At 40.8% G+C, this 22,943-nt stretch overlaps 3 protein-coding genes across 3 annotated transcripts; 2 read left to right on the top strand and 1 right to left on the bottom strand.

The window, feature by feature from the left end:
- Positions 1-3,410: 3,410 nt before the first annotated feature.
- Positions 3,411-20,470, bottom strand: rps28 (ribosomal protein S28). Its single transcript, XM_042108633.1, has 5 exons — positions 20,457-20,470; positions 7,010-7,073; positions 6,698-6,745; positions 3,737-3,866; positions 3,411-3,511 (listed from the first exon to the last, which is right to left on the bottom strand). Exons 2-4 carry the CDS (start codon positions 7,046-7,048, stop codon positions 3,744-3,746), a joined length of 210 nt encoding a protein of 69 aa, XP_041964567.1. The 5' UTR covers positions 7,049-7,073; positions 20,457-20,470; the 3' UTR covers positions 3,411-3,511; positions 3,737-3,743.
- On the top strand, positions 11,099-14,899 carry si:rp71-39b20.4 (potassium voltage-gated channel subfamily V member 2). Its single transcript, XM_042108631.1, has 2 exons — positions 11,099-12,635; positions 13,602-14,899. The coding sequence occupies exons 1-2, from the start codon at positions 11,316-11,318 to the stop codon at positions 13,893-13,895; spliced, it is 1,614 nt and encodes a 537-aa protein (XP_041964565.1). The 5' UTR covers positions 11,099-11,315; the 3' UTR covers positions 13,896-14,899.
- insl3 (insulin-like 3 (Leydig cell)) lies at positions 17,136-18,178 on the top strand. Its single transcript, XM_042108632.1, has 2 exons — positions 17,136-17,408; positions 17,515-18,178. The coding sequence occupies exons 1-2, from the start codon at positions 17,222-17,224 to the stop codon at positions 17,745-17,747; spliced, it is 420 nt and encodes a 139-aa protein (XP_041964566.1). The 5' UTR covers positions 17,136-17,221; the 3' UTR covers positions 17,748-18,178.
- Positions 20,471-22,943: the final 2,473 nt, after the last annotated feature.

Raw genomic sequence — 22,943 nt, 5'->3', positions numbered from 1 at the left:
TGCAATGGTGATAGTGGTCATGGTGATAGTGCAAATGAGTAAGTCAACAGTGCAACAATGCAGAAATAAGTAAAGTAAAGTCTATATATCTATATATTTAACTATTTAAGAAAATGTATAAGTGTGGCCACAGTTCGGCTGTGGCATGGAGGGGGGGGGGGGGGGGGGGTTATGCATATGTGCTGATGTGCTAATATAGCACGCAAACAGTGAGGCATAAAGACAGTCGTACAAGTGGCTAGTGGACAGACAGTACCAAACATGGAGGGGGTGAAGAGGCAGACAGACTATGCCTTCCCTCTTCCCTTAAGTGAAGCATTGAACAGTTCAATGGCCCTGGGGACAAATGACTTTCTCAGTCTGTCAGTTGTGCAAGGCAGTGAGCGAAGTCTCCAGCTGATCAGGCTCTTCTGCTTAACAATAGTGCTGTGGAGTGGGTGACACTCATTGTCCAAGATGTTGATCAGTTTGTTCAGGGTCCTTTTGTCAGATAGTGAAGTGATGCACTCCAGTTCAGCTCCAACTACAGAGCCAGCTTTCCTTACCAGCCTGTCAATTCGCCCCACATCCTTCTTCCTTGTGCTTCCTCCCCAGCATACTACTGTATAGAAGAGGACACTGGCAACAACAGACTGGTAGAACATCCTGAGGAGCTTACTGCACACATTGAAGGACCGCTGGACCTCAGGAAGTACAGCCTGCTCTGCCCTTTCTTGTAGAGTGCGTCAGTGTTGGCTGACCAGTCCAGTTTATTGGCCAGGTGGAGACCCAGATACTTATAGGTGCTAACCACCTCCACATTGACCCCATCAATGTGGACTGGTAGCAGAGTGGGCTTAGACCTGCGGAAATCCACCACCATCTCCTTGGTCTTTGAAGTGTTAAGTTGAAGATGATTGAGTTTGCACCATTGCACAAAGTCCTCCACCAGGCTCCTGTACTCCTCCTCCTGCCCGTTCCTGATACACCCCACAATTGCAGTATCATCAGAAAACTTCTGCATGTGGCATGACTCGGTGTTGTAGCAGAAGTCAGATGTGTACAGGGTGAACAGGACTGGAGAGAGCACAGTTCCCTGTGGCGCTCCGGTGCTGCAGATCACAGTGTCAGAGAGACAGTTCTTCAGTCTGACGAACTGTGGTCGCTCGGTCAGGTAATCTGTAATCCAGGTTACCAGGTGAGCATCCACACCCATCTGCAAGAGCTTGTCTCCCAATCTGAGGGGCTGGATGGTGTTAAAAGCACTTGAGAAATCAAAGAACATGATTCTCACAGCACTTTTCCCCTTGTCCAGGTGGGAATGTGTCCTGTGTAGAAGATAAGTGATGGCATCGTCCACGCCCACTTTCTCCTGGTAAGCAAACTGTAACGGGTCTAGTGCATGGTGTACCTGGGGTCTGAGCATGCCTAAGACCAATCGCTCCATTGTCTTCATCACTTCACATGTGATGTAAGAGCGACAGGTCTGTAGTCATTAAGCTCACTAGGGTGTGGCTTCTTAGGGACAGGGGTGAGACATGATGGGCCTTGAGTAGCCTTGGGCACAGTCTATCAGGCCCAGCTGCTTTATTGCTGCGCAATTTCCTAAGTAAATAAGAGTTCTTAAGAGTTATGTGTAATAAAGTGGAATGACACAGGAAAAAAGTATTGAACACGCCTACTGAAATTTCTTAAATACTTTCTGGAAAAGTCTTTATTTCGTAATGACAGCTTCAAGGCATTTCCTGTATGACGAAACTAATCAGTCACAGTATTCTGGTGTGAGTTTGGCCCATTCTTTTAAACAAATAGTCCTTTAATATTGAAGATTTCAGAGGTCCCTCTTGTGAATCCTGATCTTTAGTTAACTTCCAAAACTGTTCAATTGAATTGAAGTCAGGGCCTTGATTTCCTTTCTCTGAAACCAATTGAGAGCTTCCTTTGCTGAATGGTTTGTATCATTGTCCTGCTGGAAGGTCTAGCCATGTCTCATCCTCATCATCCTAGTGGATGTAAAGATTCTCCCAGAACAAAATGACTCCATTCATTACATTACATTACATTACATTTGGCTGACGTATTTTAAGCCAAAGCAACTAACAACATGGTAAACAGTTTAAGTTTTAGAGCAATTCTCAACAATTTTAGGACAATTTAAAAAACATTAGAGTACAGTAAGAATAAGTGCATCAGTGAGTGCTGTTTTTAACAGTTACGTGTCAGTTTAAGACGGCTGGTGAGTGCTAGGATCAGCAAGACTTGTTGTAAGTGTTGCTATGAGAGGAGTTTTTTGAAAATGGAGGGATGTCCCTGCCCTTGTAGGAACTGGCAGTGTGTTCCACCAACGAGGAACAACAGATGAGAAAAGTTTGGATTGGCCTGAGCGTACCGGTGGTAGAGCTAGACGTCAGAACCTGTGAAGGCATTTATCAAAGCAAGGGGGTAAACAAAGTTTAAGAGATCTGCACTATTGTTTTTCATGAGTGCTTTGTGAAGCCTGTAAGATTATGTCCTATAGTGACCCCAGCTTGTTTTTCCAGAAGTCTAATCTAGGAAGAGAAGCTGGGCCTGAAGAAAAAAACTAAACATCAGGAGCAAAACTAGTTTGGGCTAGCCACAGCTGTTGGGATAAACATCATGTATGACTCCCATCATCTGTCTGCAGTTGGTGGAAACAGATCCAAATCCAACTCCATCCGGGAATTCCAATTGGGTAACTACATGTGGCACAAATGTTGTTTTGCTCAAACTGATATTTTGAAGCATGATGGCATTTGGCTTCAGTGCCATACTTCGCACACCAAAATCTTTCCCAAACATGTACATGTTACACAGTAGATTACAGTGGGTTAAAAAATGAAACATGACTTGTAAAGCTAGCATCATTATGAAATACTAAAGCTGCAAGGTAGACAATCTTTATATTGTTGCATTGAATGAGTAGCAGTGACAAAGAAACTGTCTCCTTAAAGAAAGTCACTGAAAGAACAGGGCGAATCCAGAAGGCACCTTTCCAATTGCCATTTGTGGAATCGATACACCCTCTTGTGGACAACAAGGGATTTGCTATACTAGAACTGGGACAGAACCGACACAAAAATATGGGCATGCAGTGTTTCTTCATGCTATTATGGCTTTTTATATAAACATTCAGCCCCAATCACAGCACTGCAATTTTTCTTTTTTCTGAACACATTGCTTGTTATTTAATTATCTCTGGTAATGTGTGTGCTGTACTGGGGACATAAGACATGCCTGTTGTCCTTTGTGAATGCACACAAATAAAACTAGACCAATGTCTAGACCAACAAAAAAACATGGATGTCTGGAGTCTCTTGCTTGCTCTCTCACCCACACACAGAGCATAATAACAAAACTAACTGAATGGCTGCACAGAAGTTACGGTTTAAAAAAACACCATTGCACCAAGCAAATGTCAAAAATCCAATTTTATTTGTACAAATTTCCTAAACACAACCACAGCAAAAGGTGCTTCTCCAGAACACATACTGGGTCCAATCTCAAGAGACATCTGCAAGAGAATAAATTGCTGCCATGAATCAAAGGATAAATACAGTTGGATATACAAATTATATGAAATCACCATTTTTCAAATCAACCGCAATGGTCCATTTGTGTTCAATAGCTTTCATTAACATCTTGAGTGCTAATATTAGTGAATCTGTAAAGAGAATAGCATTTCTGCTGGGTTACAATGTAGAATGTAGAATGCTTGACTATTTGCTGATGCACTCACCCTCTGCCTATCGCAGCCTCCTGGCTTCCCTCTCAGACTCCAATAGAGTGAGAACATCACCCTCACGCACTGGACCCTTCACATTCCTGATGATGGAGCGATTGCTGTCATCCATAAACTCAACACGCACCTGCAACCCAAACACATCACAATGTGACCCGTTTTAATAATACATGGTTCCACAGGCAGCAGGGCAGAGTCCCATCACATTCCTGGGCACAGTCATTCAGCAGGTTTTCAGATGGAATAGACACTGTGCTGCAGTTATGAAGGCGGCCCAGCAGCGCATGCATTTCCTCCAACAACTCAAAGGGTCATTCCACGTCAATTCAACCAGGGCCCACGCACTTAGGTCTCAAAAAATTCTGAAAAAAATACCAGGTGTACCTATGTTACCCAGGAGACACACTGTAAAATTACTCTTATGTAAGATCAATACTTTCCAAGATACAGCCAGTTTTACAGGGGGAGGGGGGTCGATTTTGTTCGGGCTCTTTTTTTTGTCAAAGTTCACAAGCCCACAGCGCAAGAACTAAACCATGTAGGAGGCTCAAATTTTGCATGCTGGTACATAAATAGGAATAGTATGTAGCAAAATCGTCACGTTTGGTCTGGATAATCCTGCATGGTCATAGCTGTCCCTCAAAGTTGATACAAATTTTATTGGAGTTTTTGGCTGGGCTCTATTTAAGCCTTCAGAAGACATATTTGTACTCAACATAGGCTCTTGATTTATTTTCCTTACTGAGATAAGTAGAAACACTCACAAAAACCAATGAACAGAAAATAAATTCCTTCAGGGTCTGAACAGCAGACCTTAGAAGTCTAAAAAATCATTTTGGTTCTCATTTTCAGAGCACCTAAACACCTTGTGGGAATATACAAAAGATTTTATTTATATTTATATTTATTTATTTATATATATATATATATATATATATATATATATATATATATATATATATATATATATATATATATATATATATATATATATATTTTTTTTTTTTTTTTTTTTTTTATATATTTTTCTCTTTATTCTCCATGATCTTTTCTTTTTAAAAACACCAATTTGACTTGTCTTATGCCAATCTTTCTTTTTCACTTTCCACCCTGAACATGGGCAAAATGCACCATTGACATCAATATGTTTTGTATTGAGCTACCACAGGTTACTATATATACAACCACAGGTGGCAGTGTGGTGACTCACTCTTTTCATGAGAGTGTTTCTACTTATCTCAGTAAGGAAAATAAATCAAGAGCCTATGTTGAGTACAAATATGTCTTCTGAAGGCTTAAACAGAGCCCAGCCAAAAACTCCAATAAAAATTTTATCAACTTTGAGGGACAGCTATGACCATGCAGGATTATCCAGACCAAACGTGACGATTTTGCTACATACCATTCCTATTTATGTACCAGCATGCAAAATTTGAGCCTCCTACATGGTTTAGTTCTTGCGCTGTGGGCTTGTGAACTTTGACAAAAAAAGAGCCCGAACAAAATCGACCCCCCCCCCCCGTATGATCTTACATAAGAGTAATTTTACAGTGTGTCTCCTGGGTAACATTAACCTGACCCTAGCCAGATGAATGTCGTTCCGCTTAGCTCCGCCTAGCTTCACTCACATCCATCTGGGACCTCTTCCATTGAGAGTGATTTCTCCAACCAACTTTATGGTTTAGCCAATCAGGACGCAGGGCGGGAGTTTCATAGATGTGACATAACGTAGAAGCGACTGTGAGTCTGTTATTAGCGTCACGGGTTGGCTTCGATGTGAGTGGTTGAAGTAGCACGTCAATAGATGACGGACAAGTGGCTTATTCAATCATATGCAAGCATTTTTTGATTAGGCCCAGCCTTCTGAAGCAACACTTCAATGGATCGGTTCCAGATGGATGAGTGGAGCTAGGCGGAGCGAAATTCATCTGGCTATTGCCAGGTTAGGGTAACATAGGTACACCTGGTAATTTTTTCAGAATTTTTTGAGACCTAAGTGCTTGGGCCCTGGTTGAACTGACGTGGAATGACCCCAAACAGTTTACAGTTTAGGTTGCCTCAAACACTGCAGGCTCAGTTCTACACTACTACAACAGAATTCATCATTACACCCTCCATCTGCGTCTGGTTCAGCACACCAAACTTTAACTGCAGCAAACAGTGCGATCTGTCGCGGAAATAATCGGCTGTCGGCTCCCCACCCTTGAGGACCTTTACTCATCTGAGGAGGGCAAGTAAATTCATGACAGACTCCCATCCTGGCCACTCTCTCCACCAGCAGGTTTTATCTCGGTGGAGACCTACAGTGAGAGCCCTAAAGAACCAGGCTAATGGCTAACTTGATAGCTGCTCCTCCGTCCCTTGGTCCATAACCCTCCTGAGCATAGAACGTTCTGCCATTCCTTTGCTGTAAACTACTGGTCGTCATGTTTAGTGTTGTTAGAGCACATGCGCACTTCCAGTTTGTTTGAGTATGATATAATCCCTCCTATTCTCCCCTAAAGATTTCAAAGCAATGTCTCATATGTGTTGGCTGACAAAAAGTGTGACCACCACACACACACACACAAATAGTAGCTATTTGTAGAATGCAAGTTCTCTGAACTTCTGTGTGCTTGTTTCATAGTGAACAGCAACTTATGTTGCAAACAACTTTTTGTTGCTCCATGCTTTTAAATATCTTAGGCAGAATCTGACATGCTTACATACTTTTTTGTATATTTTGCCTGAATTTTGTCACCTACAGTTTTGGCGACACTACAGAATATATGTGGTATGAATGTCCAGCCCCTACACATTTATTCATAATAAGTAACTGAAAGGCAGGTATAAGTCGAGTTTCTGATGCCTTCTGATTATTAAATGTTATGGAGGGACCCCTAACGCTCTCCAAAGAAAAAAGCTTACTTGCCCAAACCATGTTGGCTGAAAGGGACTTCAATCAGACTTAACACTTACCTGGGTGCACTGTCCCTGGGAGCCGGTTCTTCCGAGCACCTTGGTGACCTAATGACAATAATAAACACACAGATAAAGTGTTAAGTCTTACAACCTGAAAACATAACTGAGGCTAACTTAACAAGTGACTATCTACGTTAGCCGGCTAACGCCTACGACACGTTTAGCCAACAGACAAGGCCCAATCGTCTGTTAAAAGCCAGATACATAAAGTTCCAACGCAAAACTGGGTTAAATCTCAACTGTGACAGACAATCATTTCAAAAAATCATATTATGTGGGAATCCACTCAATATAATATCAGTTTCATACTCTGGCAAGCTTGATAGGCTGTACACGACTGGCGTCCATGCTAGCTGCTTGAATTCGAAGAGGAAGTCACGTGACGTGAGGCATGGTTATATTAAAATCCGACTAGCTTGGTTAAAGGCCACAACATTGGTAAGTAGACTGTATTATGGGGGTATTGTGTGACGCTTGTAACTAACAAAATAGATTACATTGTCTAAATTATTAATAAATATGTGGGTTTTGGAGAGAGAATATCTAAAATGCGGTTACACTGGCTGGACCTGGCCATGTTCGAAAGAGTTTAGTGCAGCGCAGTCTATAGCAAAGGCCTACATTGCCTACATTATCAGTTGCAACTATTGTTTTACAATTTCAGCAGCACAAACCCACACACCCAATTAAGGTTATATACTCGGATCACAAGAAACACCCTTTAAAAATTCAGCAATTTTAAATGCAATTTCAATCCAACACAAAATTCATCATGTTAATAAACTCACTGGAACCTATCCTGCGTTTCAGGTGACTAATTTCAAAGTATTTATTTGAATCAAGATATTTATTTAATTCACTGACTGACTGACTGATATCATCAGCATTTTGACTGCCTCTGAATAACCTGGTGCACAAAGAATAGTTCACAAAAGTAAATAACCTAGATGCATTAATTATACAAATGTCCTTACTAAATGTGTGCACCAAGCATCCAGATATGTAGGCTATGATAGATAGATAGATAGATAGATAGATACTTTATTCATCCCAAGGGAAATTTTAGGCATTTAGCAGCTAATACAACCACAACACAACACAATACACACATATATCTCACATACATAAAAAAAAATCACTCACAGAGATGTAAAAAGTAAATAGTAAAGAGCATTTGAAGTCAATACAAAGGTCTGTGATCTTAACAAACATCCGCCTCCCTGCCACCTGAAGCTGCCATCCATCAGGCTTGCTTGGCATGCTCTTCCTGTACTACTCCATACTTTGCCGCTTGTCTGGATTTTGCTTGCCTCCAGCTTGCTGTCATGATGCAGTCTAGGCCCAAACTCCCCTGGTTCACCGCCCTTACGATGTCGGCATGCTGAAGTCGCTCCTCTTCCTCTCTTATTGCACTGCCCACTCTCCACTTGCTCCAGTTGCTAATGGCCTCATCCTCACTGTCCCTCAGCATCATGGCCAACCACACTCTTGCCGTCTCATATTCCTCCACGACTGATGTCAATGGCAGCTGCAGATTGCTCCCTGAACTAAACAAGCTGATGGAACGCACGCTTTTGGGGACAGACAACCACCTCCTTGAAAAGTTGTTGATGCTCCTTTCCAAAGCCTCAACTGTTGACAAGGGAACCTCACACACAGGTAGTGGCCACAGGAGTGTTGCTAGCCCCAGGCCTTCCACTTCCTGAGAAGTCCACTCTTAGTCAAACCTCTGCTTGGCTGAGCATCTTGTTCATGCATGTCGTCATTCAGCTCAGCTCTGTACCATCTCCTATGCTCTTTACAGGCTTCTCAGTGACAGTTTGAATGATGCTGAATGATGCCTATCTTAAACCACAAGTGTTCCTGAACCCTTTTTTTAATTTTTTTATGTTTTTTATGCCTTTTAATGACAGAAAGCGAGCGGGAGAGAGAGTCGGGGTGGGATCCGGAAAGGACCACGGGGCGGGAATCGAACCCGGGTCGCCGGCGTATGGTGCAGGTGCCCCAGCCAGTCACGCCACGGCTGGGGCCACCAAGTGGTCCTGAACCCACCCCAGTTTTGGGACTTGGCTTCTGGACTGAGATGGCTTGAACTCCATTCTATAGCTGCTTTGGTGAGCTTTATCAGTTCTTCCAGGGAATTATCTTGCTGTGGTCGTTAGGTCATCCATGAAGGCCCAAATAGGAACCATGGATTCCACTTGCTAGTACAGCGCCCGGTCTTTGTTTCTCTACTGACTTTATTGTTGGTTCATTGTGGAAGCAAACAAAATCACAGATCCTAGTTGCTTACAGTTGCTAGAGGTGAAACGCTTCTTAAAGCAGCAAAATAGTCATGGAGTAGGTGTTGGAATGTTTCAGGGGACATGGTTGGCCTTCAGTGTGGCTTCGATCAGCTTGTGTGGTACTATCCCATAGGCATGAGTTAGGTCCAGCCAGAGGATTGTCAGGTCAGATTCCTCTTTGCATCCTCAATGATTTTGGAGATGACACTATTGTGCTCAATGCAACCTCGGACATTTGGGACTCTGCCTTTCTGTACAGAGGTGTCAATGTGTCATCCTCTTAGATTCCAAAGACCTCATTCAACAGCAAGATTTAAAATCAGTAATGCCATGTGGTGATTTAAAAAAAAAAAAAAAAAAACCTCATGTTCAGGTTAAGATGTTCAGGAAGACAGAATTTGTGACACACTTTCTAGGGCACAGCTGTGAATGACCCATAAAGCTCAAAGACTGAAAGTAAATTTAGCCAAGAAATGCAGTTACATTATAAATCAATGGGGCCTGCTTCTACCTACAACAACAACATTACATAGTGCAATATCAGGTGATCAGTGCATGCATCTGCAATGTCAGAAACGGCATTCTCTTTATTGTAGTTTCTCCTTATTGTAGTATTGAAGCCAATATTGTAGGGTAAAAGATCAACGTTGTGTTGCTGTGAACTTTTGCACCATGAGAAATCGAATATCAGTGTGAGATAATAGGCTAGCAGTTTAATGATTTGGATATAATCATATCAAATAAATGAGATAAGCTGGACTCAGACAGTGCTTAGAGATTAAATTATCTCTGTTGTGTGCTTCCTTTTCAAGAGGGATACTGCCAAATATGACACAGACATGAGGAAACAATAAGCCCAAGTTAAAAGGTGTACGATAACGTGATATTGCATTAATTCAACTGCATGTCCTTGCAGATGAACATAAATTATATTGTTATTTTGAGGTTTCTCTTGGAGAGAATAGTGTCAAGAAGACCCTAATGCTATATCAGCTACTAACCTGCATTGCAGTACATTGGTGTACATTACAGTGCAATAAAGACACATTTGTCTTTTATTTGTCTACAATTTAAGGATCTCAGCAATATTTTCATTCAGGTCAATTCCCAGGTGTTGTGGTGACAAACAAAACTGTCTGGCTTACATGCAATAATCACATTTAAGCACAGAGTTTTATTTTTCTGTACTTAGCCAACAACTGGAGCAGTGATTAATTATGATATTATATTCATTCAATTTAATTCCCAGGCACTGACCGGCAAACAAAAACCAGGTCAACTAAAAGCAGAGAGAGGGGTAAGGACACACCATGGGCCACATGTTCCCCACTGTCTCTTACTTCACCTGAAAGTAGACACAGCTGATGTATAATGCATTTTTTATGCTGTTTAGTTTTTTCCATAAACCTTCTGTAAGGGATGTAAATTTATTTGGGCTGAACTGTGTGAACCTATTTTCTCAGATAATCTGTTGGGGGTGCCCAAGGTTGAGCAGAGGTAATTCTATAGGGCATTAAGGTGTTTACTGAACTGCAGCCAGGTTTCCACTCAATAAGAATTTAAAAGGTAGACAATAGGCTTGACAGACTTGATTGTTTACTATATATGTTAAACTGGGTGAATAATCCTTTTCCAATGTCAGGTTTTGATGTTTTTTTCAACATGAACTTTGAGCTTATTCTTCAAGTTGTTAGTGAGGCGAAGAGTTTGCTTATTGCACATTATAGATGGATGTGGGTCACATTAGACAGGCTGTGGATGGCCTGCTCTTCAAGCTTGTATAGGCATTTAGTCAATTGGTCTGCCATACTTCACACAGAACTATAATATTACCAGTGTATTACAGACCCGTATCATCTGTGTATTCAATTTATCCATGCAGTTATTCTATAACAAAGGTCTCCCCATAATAAGCTTATGAATAACTGAGTGCAAAACAGCAAGTGGTGTGTTCCCTATATGTCTTTGCTGTCTTCGAGTTCAAGCCTTAAATTACGACACTAATCCTTTGACTGTATTTTTAACTCTGGGTTAGACAGTAAAAGCAGCAATTGGATTAGTGCATCAGAGAGGTGGGGGGAAATCCCTAGTGCATACTCTTGATCTTCTGGCTTGCTGAAACACACACTGTGGAAAGTCCTTCAGCACCAGCTACATGGTAGAGGGCATATTTTCACTTGGAGAGTCCTTATAACTTTTTGATCACAAAAATGAGGGGAATAAACTATGTAAACCCTCAACATTTTTAATGGTGCTTCTTGGTGGAGTTTTTACCCCTTCATCTCAACAACTACTTCTTGGGATATCGTTTTAAGTGGTCGAGCGAAAAAATGGATGCCCCACGAATGCACCTGAAAAAGCTGAAGAAGAGGCGCTCGAGCCTGTTCGCCAGCGTGAAACTCAACACGAGCTTCTCTTTGAGTGGGGAGGAGGAAGTAAGTGCCTTTCCTTTCTCTCAGGACAGCTCTGTCAAAGCATGGACGTCTATGGATAATTTGGACAGTCCCGCAACAAAACCAGAGAAACAGAAGACCAAAGACTTAGAGAAGAAACCGGCTGAAAAAGCTCCAAAGCAACCTGTCAGACAAACATACACAATCAATGTCAATGTTGGGGGAAAGGTCTTTCACATTCCTAAGCATCTTGCTGTGCGATACCCCAAAACCAGAATTGGTGCCTTAGCTTTGTGTACAGACCCAGTGAAGCAGTTAACTTTTTGTGATGATTACTCTGTCGCCAGGAATGAGTTCTTTTTCGACCGGGACCCCACTTTTTTCCATTACATTTTCCACTTCTACTGCAGCAATATGCTGTGGATTATGGAGAGTTTATGTCCCATTAACTTTGAGGAAGAGATGGAGTTTTGGGGCTTGCGCTTGAAAGACACCCCGCGCTGCTGCCGCATCCTGTATGAAGAAAAAGTGGATGACATCCGTGAACAGTTAAAAGTCAACAAAGAGCTAATGGCAGAGATCCAAGCGCCCCATCACGAGGAGAACTTTGACGACATGTGCTGTGGTTTCATCAGAAAATTACTCTGGGACCTGATGGAGAACCCCTACTCCTCTTTGTCAGCCAAATCCTTTGCTGTGTTCTCAAGTCTCTTTGTTATCACCTCTATTGGAGCGATGACCCTCAACACTGTTGGTGAACTCAAAAAGTACAAAGTCTATGGCAGGACCTATATGGAGCATGTGGAGGTCCTGTCCATTCTCTTCTTCACTTTTGAGTACTTCCTTCGCCTGCTTACCACCCCTAACATCAAACAGTTTGTAAAGAGTGCCCTTAACTTTGTGGACCTTGTGGCAGTCATGCCTTACTTCCTTCAGCTGGTGTTCGAGACTTTTACAGATGCCGAGGACCTCAGCCGCCAGGATGACCTCAAAACCATGGCCAGAGTCAGCAAGGTCAGCAAGGTGCTGAAGGTGGTCAAGCTCATGCGCATCTTCCGCATCCTCAAACTGGCAAGGCACTCCACAGGAATGCGGGCGTTTGGGTTCACCATCAAACAGTGTTTTGAGCAGTGCTGCTGCCTCTTCCTGTTTATCGCCATGGGCATTTTCACGTTCTCCGCCCTGATGCACTCTGTGGAGACTGATGTGGCAGGGACTCCTTTCAGCAGTATACCCGATGCATGGTGGTGGGCTGCGGTAAGTGAGCGATGCTCAGCAGCCATGTTGTTTATCGCCATAAGTAGTGGTAGTGTTGTGGGTGGTGGTAGCGTAGTGGTTAACCCTTTAAGGTGTAGGTACATTCTAGGAACATTCTAAGTTCCGCAACAATTGAAGGTTCTAAAATTCTATGTTGAATTCAATGAACCCAGATATTCTTTAGAACGTTCATTTCCCAACATTCCCGTCACACCGGTGTGACGGTACTCCTAGGCTAGCGTGCAGTAGCCTGAAAATTGTGGGTTCAATTCCCGGCTTCCACCGGTGTGCCCTTGAGCAAGGCACTTAACCCCAAGTTACCCCGGGGACAATGTAATCCCTTGTTATATAGTTGACATAAGTCAATGTACTGTATATAAGTCAAAAGAGATATTCTCTCAAATGCAAGTGTACATGTGAGGAAGATCAGTTGTGTTGGCACATGTTGATATGATCACCTTCTCAGTTTACTCTGCTCCGTGTTACTGCTACTACACTATATTAGGTGCAAGAAAATGGTGATAAAATTATTTCTATCATATGGTAAAAACAAGTGTCCAAACATATTATTTCTAAATGTGTGTAAAGACATGATCAACTTGGCCTCATTTTGAAGTCTTGTATTTTTAGCTCAGGCTTCAGGTGCTTGGAATGTACTCATTAGTTCTTGGAAGTAGTTTCAGTCTGTGCATCCAAGAAATCCCATTCTGTCTTTATCTTCTTAAACAACTTGATGGGATTAGAAATACATTTCAGGATGAAACTAGGATGTACCCCACATTTTCATGAAAGAATCCTCAGAGAAATCCATGATGTATTAATGATTTTGTAATAAACGGCTTACTATTTTAATTATTATTATTATGCCGATAATAAATGCCAAAATAAAATACCTATTGGAAAAGGTACTATATTTCCTCAGTAACTAATGTCCTGGAGAGTAAAACACTGTTTTTGTCCTAACAGGTCAGTATATCCACTGTGGGGTATGGAGATGTGGTCCCCATCTCCTATTTGGGGCGGATAGTGGCATTTGGCTGCATCTCCTTTGGCATCATACTGAATGGTATGCCCATCTCCATTCTCTTCAACAAGTTCTCAGACTACTATGCCAAGCTGAAAGCGCAAGAGTGCACCTACGTCAATGTGCAGCGCGGCCTGCAGCTGAAGGCTCGCCTACGTCGCCGGTTTCACAACTGCTGTGAGCCTGACGAATCAGACGATGATGCCACACGCAGTGCTCGAAACCATCAGCACTGAGGAGCCATCATCATCGTCATCATCTTCATCGTCATCTTAACCTTCATACTTCCCCATGCCTTTACCAACTTTTATGGACTCCTTGCAGGTCCCTCAGGGACGCTATGTTCTGATAGGGTAGCTCCAATTTGTTCTCCACCAGGATGGGGGAAGGCCCAGCAAGCCAGAAGCTTTGGCTCAAAAATAACTTGCGGCAGATTATCCCTCCTTAAGTTGGGAACTGCCCTGTGAAGACTGCCTCTAAATATAGATTCTGTGGACTTCTACAAAGCAGTGTGGCTGTGATGCCCAGGAAGCATAGTTTGAATTATGGGGGGTTTTGGGGGTGTCTGATTAGAACCTGGAGATAAAAACAGCAGTCTGGGGGGATTGCACTATTCAATATATTCTTATGTCATGTAAATTACATTTCGGTCCCTCCCAAACTGTGTTAAAAGGGTGTGTTTAGCAGCCAGAATGTCAAAATGTCTGCTAATATGCACATGTATTGTATGAATTTTGTCAGTAAAAATGCCTACTGTAGGCTACTTTTTCTTAACAACCATGCTTACCTGAGTGTGTGTTTATGCAGCCTACCTTACTAGACTCGTGGTGTCTGCTACATTTAATACACAAGTGTATTACACTATTGATATTTGAGTTGGAAAGAAAAAACTGCCTTTTAATACGGGGTCCCCCGATTGTCGTAGTGTAATTTGAACTCTGCCAGGACGTACCAGATTCAATGGATAATATGTGAATTTGATGACATATGGGACTGTATTTCATTATGTGCATTTAAAGAATCAATCATATGATTATTGATTTAATTGAAACAAATTGTTTAAAAATCAATGTCCTGTTCTCAGAGCACATTGGGTGTAAAGTTACTGTCAATTATAACTGAGGAAGTAACAGGGAATGCTGTTATTCTGACAATTTGATAAAAACTAAAACCCGAAAAGTCAAAATATCCATGTTAATGTCTTCCAGTTGGCTTATTTGCACAAAAACAGTCGGACAAATTCCTATTAGACTATTAGACATATGAATGTTTATATAATAAACTTTTCATGTAATCACTTTAACTTGAACAAATGTAGGATCAAATGGTTGGGCATTCAATAAAACCAATGAAAGAAAAAGTTTTTTTACATGTATTATTTTCTGACTGATTCTTTGTGTATTGTGTAGCTTGGAGTCCACTAATGTGTTTAACAAACCATGATCCATTCACAAAATCTTGCATCCCCATATCTTTCCATTTCAGCTGTAAGGGCAGCTGGTTGACAGGCCTGGACATGATGGAAGAGATGTTTTGTCTATATTGCCATCTCATGTCAGCCTGGAATACAGTAGGACACAGAGGGACTGATGTGCAAAATTTGGTTGTATCCGAAAATTAACTTAGATTAAACTTCTGTGTGGGTACCTACAACATAGTTTTCTACTGATGTCATTTGTTTGTTCAGATAACCATTGTACACATTTTGCCATGTCTGTCAGTGTTAGGGTTAGGAGGTTTGAGTTGAATTGTTATATTGTGGCAGCTCAGCTGTGTTCAGATAAGTTAGCTCAGTTGATCTCCCAATCAATAGTGTTTCTGGTTAATGTGAACTATTGCATGAAAACAACAAACACTTTTGAGTTACTGTTTATTCAATTGAAAAACATGTTGAACATGCAATTTCAAATATGATATCCTCCCAAAGTGTGTTTGTTTGTGCTCTTAATAAATTTAACCCCACTTACTGCTTTTGTTCAGCTTATAGCATCATTTATGTTGGCAGAGAGCCTCTTTCAGAAAGTTCAGTCTTGTTAAGAAAGCCATGACCTCTTGGGTTTCCTGTGAGATCTTTTGTGCATTATCAAAATACACAGGAATTCATGTCTTACTTCACTGAAACAAAACCATAGTCAAGCTGTTGTTTTATGTCTTAAAAGCACAAAGCCTATATATGTGTATCATAATTGGTCTACTCTGTCATTGAGCATAGTCTGCATTGTTCTCTCTCAAAATGTTTGAAATGAGCTTTGAAGATGTATAATCCCCAGGCTTTTCATAATATAATACTGGTTGTGGATGTTATGCTATGATATGTTGAATTGTACTGTTTCAACATGTAATTTATTTCCAGATATAATGACTTAATAAAATACTTTTTATCTAATCAAGCTAGTGTACATAAATCTCCATTTTTTATTTAGTTATAAACTAAACAGATACACATGGTCTGCACAATCTAAGCGGTTACATTACATAGTATACAGCAAGAGCACCCATACATACTATGAGGTTAAAGCCCTTCATACTATATTTACTGTAATAGGATTGAAGGGTATAAAGATGTGGCTCGCTACTCACGGTCAAAATGGCATGTTCAGCATCAGTTTATGACAAGTCAGCCGGAGTAAGTCTGATACTGGCATGTTGGTGGATTTGGGCAGATGAGGGAGAGCAGTATCATAAAAAATGATGGAAAGCTTTACAGATCAAAACGTTCAAGCCTACACACATCTGCTGACGCAAAATACTGTCAGAGATGAGTACACTGTGAACAGTTTAGCAACGCAGGACATACTTTTGAGCTTCTTTTATGAAATGCTGCCAGGTCAATGTCTAACACATGCACACACACACACCAGGATGTCAGGGAACCGAACATTGCTTTTCTGATATAATTGAGAAACAATTATATCTTTTTTAGAATTAATCTTTTTGTTAGAATGTGTTTCCGTATGCTGAAATACTAAATACTTACCCATGACCCCGTGTCTGACATTTTAACTTCAGTCACGTGCCAAGATAAAGCTATGACACAACAAATGGTGTGTCAAAAACAGCAAATGTGCAAAAATATTTGGAGACACACATAGACAAAGTACCACAATATAGATTCATTATTATTAATATTATTAATATTAGTTTTTTTTTCTTCTGAGAGCAAAGCTCTACTCACTATTGCTACATGAGTTCTTATGTCTATATATCATCCCCTTTAGTATTTGATGATGACACTGTTCCCCACGTAAAGACCTTTATTTCCACCAATCCATCATAGCAGACAATTCTTTATCACTAGAGAGTTCCAACCTTCACAATGATTCCTAAGACCAGAACATTTTTTTCTACGGTCAAGGTCTCCAAAAAGGGTCACCGGAAGAAATAGTGCCAACACTGGGGTCCTGCATCAGCTGATGGACCGAGATGGTAGAATATATAAACACTCAGCTGACTCTTGGAGTTTACTCACAGCAAGACACTGGTGTGGTGTGCATGCAGAGGGGCAATCTAACATTCCTGAACGAACCTAAGGCACCTTTTATCTTTCTTGGATCTTTCCACCATGAGCGCAAAAGTGTTCCTCCCTCTCCTGGTCTGTGTTCTCATGGGAGGCCTCGGGGCACTGGCTCAGGATGGCAGGATCAAACTCTGTGGGCGCGAGTTTGTCCGCATGGTCATTTCATCATGTGGAAGCTCGCGACTAAGGCGCCACGCTCCCGAAATTGACCAGCCCCACTGGGACTTCTACAGTGGGTGCCATTTTGAAATCAAGCTCTGGCCCTCTCGCCCCAGCTAGACATTGACAGGTGCAACCACCCTCCTGACTTCAACATTGTTTGTTTGTTTATTTTCCAGGCGACCTCCTAGACCGAATGAGCAGTGACCAGATCCCTACCTCTAGTAACGAGGAGGTTCAGAAGCAGCAGCAGGAGGGGACGCTCGGGCTGACAGCTCATGGCTCACCAGTACGGGACCCTGGGTCTCCAGAGGGCCATAGTGCATCCCATCGCATCCGCCGCGACACGGGGCCTGCGGGACTGTGCTGCCGCTCTGGCTGCACCATCAGTGAGCTAGTGCAGTTCTGTTGACATCCTCTGATCTGCATTACAGTGTGTGTACACTCAGTCTGAGTGTTATATTTAATTCAGCTATTCTTAATTTAAGTATTTATTGCTGGCTTGAAGATTATGTATTATTTCCTACCTAAGATCTCAACACTGTAGCTTGAATGTTATTTCTATTTTTTGTAAGTCCCTTTGGATAAAGGTGCCCACTAAATGAATGAATATAAATTTAAATTATGTAATGTTTTTGACATATTTTTCACTGTTATATGTTTTCTTCCAACTGAATTGAAACCAGTGTGTCACTGAGTAGTTCCTGTTCAGAGGATCACTGTGAACAGAAATGTATTCATATATTTACAGTTTGGGGTTTCTTTGCGCAAACATCTTGCTGTATTAATTTAATGTCATGGTGAAATAAAGCATGTGTCAAAAACATGGATGCATGGATCATATGTGTGTGTGTGTGTGTGTGTGTGTGTGTGTGTCTGTGTGTGTGTGTTGCCTTTCTATTTTCCATTGTGTTCCATAACGATTTGTGAATTGCCCCATTCAGATGCTTTGTGTACCAACCTTCCAAATTTACCAGTCTGATTAACAGCCACTAGAGGGCGATAGACTTCAAGTAGTTGTAAAGGCCCTTCGCAACACAGCTGCTATTCAAAATGATCCAGTAATGGTTTAAAATGGATGAAGTTCCTTGAAAACAAATTTCGGAAATTGTGATTACTTCTAATCAAAATAATAATTACAAAACCTTAAGATCTGAAACCTTAATGATTGGTTGTCTACACAGCAATACCTAGCCTAAAACATTACTGTTTAGGGGCCCTCTCCTCTTTAGCCCAGATGAGTCCATGATTTCCAAAAAGAATTGCAAATTTTGATTGGTCTAACCACAGGACCTTTTTCCACTTTACCTCCATTAAATGTAAAGTCCATTTTAAACAAGCTCAGGCTCAAATATGATGGTGGTATTTCTGTATCATGTCTAAATACAATTTTGGCTGTTGCATGCTAAAGTTTACACTATAGCATTTCTGAATTGAGTATCAAACTGTGCTCATAGACAATGGTTATGGTTATCAGACGTTTTCCTGAGTCCATACAATGACTTTCTTTACAGAAACAGGTCTGATTTTAATGCAGTGCCATCTGAGGTACAAAAGACCATGGCCATCCAATATTGTTTTTCAGCTCTATTCCTTGTTTGCAAATATTTCTCTGGATTTACTGAATATTTTAATGATATTATATACAGTACTGTAGATGATGAACTCCCCAAATACTTCATAATTTCATGTTAAAAAGCATTGTTTACATTGTTTCATTTGTCCACACAGGTTTACACAGAGTGATGAATACCCCTTCATCTTTACTTCTACTAATTAGTTGTGAAATGTCTCCTTTTGCTCTTTATCTTTCAACTTCTCCAGCATTTTGTTGCCCCCTCCCAACTTTTTTTTAAACGTGTTGCTGGTATCAAATTCAAAAACGTATATTTTCCATGAAATAGTAAAATGTATCATTTTCAACATGATATGTTGTCTGTGTCCTTTTGGCAACTAAATATTAGTTTACGAGATTTTCAGATTATTACGTTGTGTTTTTATTTGCATTTTAAACAACTTTTTTCTGATTTGGGGTTGTACAAATGTCTGCTGTTTTTTTCCCCTTAATTAAATGGTTAATGTCATGTTGGACAAAATGCACTATACTGGTTCCCTGCTGAATGGTTCTACCGCATAAAACAAATCGGCCTTATTTCATCACTTGTGTCATTACATGCAAATGTGTTGAACTAACTACTTGTCATAGTCCGTCTAGCATAAATATATGTGACCTGACAGACAGGAACGTCCGAATGTATAGAAAGATGTACAGTGGTGCACAGCTCTGACCAAGGGGTGCTTTACTGTATATTTTATTTTCACATTGCTGTAAAAGCCTTTATTTTCTTAATACTGTCACAATGTCTGTCAACAGAAAAAAACTTTGAAACATATCCAATGTTTTGCAATCAACCCCCTCCACACACAATAATGTATGACTTTGTAGTTTTGAAATAGAAAATAGTGCTGCCTTGCGCATTGTTTATTAGAAAATACTTACAGATATATACAGATTAAACTGTCATATTGACAACAAGACAACATTTTAACTATCTTGACATAAACAATGGCATCTTGACTTGTCATTTTGATTGCACTGACCATTTCAATGGCATAAAGGCTTTTGATTTCTTCCTGATGCCTGGAAATGTATGCATTGGAAATGTATATATATATCATCATTCTCCAAACATTTGGCTTCTTAGTTTTGTGGTGGACATGTGGATCAAGATGATACCCGTGTGGTGGTGTGGAGGAAGAAGGGACGCTCTGCTCCTCTGGCTGGTGGTGGCAGGGTGTGCCCGTGAGGCGCCAGCAGTCTGTTGAGGCTGATTGGAGTGGGCACAATAGTCTCAGCTGCACCAGAGTCTGGCTACTAGCATGTAGTTCAAAGGAAATGTCTCCTTTCTTTATCCCTATCTGTCTGTCTGTCTGTCTCTCTCTCCTCCTCCTCCTCCTCTTCTCTGTCTGTCAATCTGTCCCCCCTGTCTGTCTCTGTCCTGTCTGCCCCTCCTCCTATGACCTGCCAGAGGATCCTCCGAGCGTTAAATGAGACGAGGACTCCAGCCACGGACGCACGGCCAGACCAGCTGCTGAGACACAGCTGCTCCCGCCCTGATGACACGTCTGAACCTCCAGCCCCCGCTCTGCCTCTATATGCTGAGATGTGATCTGTCCCTCAAATGGGGCAGAAGTAATCACTGGTGGGAGGCACATCCTATACAGATGGCTGCTTTCCTAGAGTACTTGTACTGCTACCAGACTCTCTGTCGACATTTGACTCCAGATTTGACACACACTAGTTAGAATGACTTCAGATGTACAGCCAAAGTACCTACTTGCAATATAAATTACATATTATGATAGCCTTGGTGAACATTGATTCAGGTTTTTACATATTTGTCAATAACAACATGTAAAGTGTGTAGCAAAAGTGTAGACACATGAGTGGCACATTAACATTCATTTCACAGACATCCCAGTGCTAATGAATTCTTTCAGTGGACTTTCCTCTGAACATGGTACTCTGTGAAGGTCAGGCAGAAGGCAATACAATGGCGAGTGAAATAATTGTTTGATAAGGACAGGCTTGTATTGTGCTCTGTGCTATGGGGAGCATATATTTCTTGTGTTTTGTGCTCGTCTATTTCAGCGTGCAGGTCATTAATGCCCAGGTCTTTCTGTGATTTAAAAGGACCTTTGAGATCAGGTAAGGACAAATTTCGATACACAATATTATGATTATATATGATAATATTATTCTTGAATTTCCCCCTGGGGATCAATAAAGTATCTATCTATCTATCTATCTATCTTATCCCTGAGAGCACATGCATTTTTGGTGAAATCTCTGTTTACATTAATGAACTGAACACGGTTAGTGATACAGTGTGCATATCATAGCAGATGTATAGTGGAATGTGTGGGAATGTGCCAACCTGTGGCCCCACCTCGCCAGACTATTTCAATTTTCTGAACAAGTTAATGATAGTTTTCGCTTCAAGTGTTTCAATTACAAAATAGTATTTTGTATTTGAAATACGTATTTTAAATACATGTGTTAGAAATACTGCCTATCCCTGGCAACATGGTAAAAAGACGAAAATGACTTGATTTTACTTCCAATTGATTTTACTTCCTCTAAGGTATTAACATTAACATTTTTCATAACTCCATGTAGGACGTTTCTGTACATAAATGTAAGCACTGTGGCAGTAGTAATGCAATATTTAGAAAATGTAGGCTACTGTTGTACTCTTGATACTCAAGTACTTTTAAAAACAAGTACTTCAGTACTTTTACTTAAAGGAAAATTCCGGTATTTAGCACTTTGAGTCCCTTTTCTGGTTTGTTTTGGATGAACTAGAGTGGTGGACACCGAAATTTTGACGATTGGTCCTGTCTCAACTTTTCTGACTCGTTTTGAATTGCCTTTGACTACTCAGAGTGGCTGCCAACAGGCATACTGTAGGCTAAGGTGCCATTCCCTGCATGTTCCCAGCATGCACCGAGCCACAAATGCTCTCATGGGAGATCTCTCAAAGCACAAAAGCACTGTTCAGATATGATCACATGAAGCTAATAAAGCTAATTAGCACAGACTGGATTATCAGATACATTATATGCAATTACACGTTCAGAATGTATCTGGATCTCTATAGCAACCTGGCCCTTTTGACATACACCATGCACACAGCCATCCATCCTCTCCGCACTTCTGAAGTTCAACATGTCAGTGTATGGAAGACTCTTTTCTCACTGACTAGTCCTGTATAAATAATTCAAAGAAATATAAAAGTAGGCTTTGTTACACGTTTCCAAATGGCTCCTACTTATCATGGATGGGAGTAAAAACATGCATGGCAGAACAATCCATTGGTTCGTGTTTCAAACACCTGTGAGAAAGACAAACAATTCCCTTGAACTGATTTGCAGCATCCACACTGCTGTTTGACTGGCAAAGAAGACAGACCATCAATGAAATGCTGCTGTCCTGTACATGTGTAAGTCACTGGCTAAAGGGATAAGCTAAATTAGGACAGATCAGAAGACACACACACACACACACACACACACACACACACACACACATACTCACACTTTACTTTTTTCACACATACCCATGCAAATGTTGATAAATACATATACACACATCAAATCCATTACAAACTGTTAAATGCTGTCAAATGGCTGGTGCTCAATAGTCCCATGTGCAATTGCAATTAGTGGTTTTAGTTGCAACAAAAATGCTTCTGAGCCAACTGAAAGACAATAACTGACAGCTGTTCTGATGTTTACAGTTTGAGAAGTTTGTAACGCATTTATTGAAAATTAGAGGACCCAGACATGTAACCAAAAAGGACCAAAACAGAATGCAAAGCACTGGATTTCATTATTTATTTGTCATCCCTTCAGAGTTACATTTTCATTATATCAATTATATTATTCATTTTTTCTTGTTATGAAATTCTCCGGTCCAAAATTGCAAAGACTACACACTGATAAGTTATGATTAATATTGTGGCAATATATAGCTATAATAGGGAAGGCATTGTGTTTTTTCCCCAACACAATATGTATAAAATAAAACAATACAAATGTGTTATAT

Source organism: Alosa sapidissima, chromosome 1 (assembly GCF_018492685.1).
Source record: "Alosa sapidissima isolate fAloSap1 chromosome 1, fAloSap1.pri, whole genome shotgun sequence".
NCBI lineage: Eukaryota > Metazoa > Chordata > Actinopteri > Clupeiformes > Clupeidae > Alosa > Alosa sapidissima.
The sequence above is the reverse complement of the archived record's forward strand: the minus strand, read 5'-3'. Positions and strand labels throughout refer to the sequence as shown.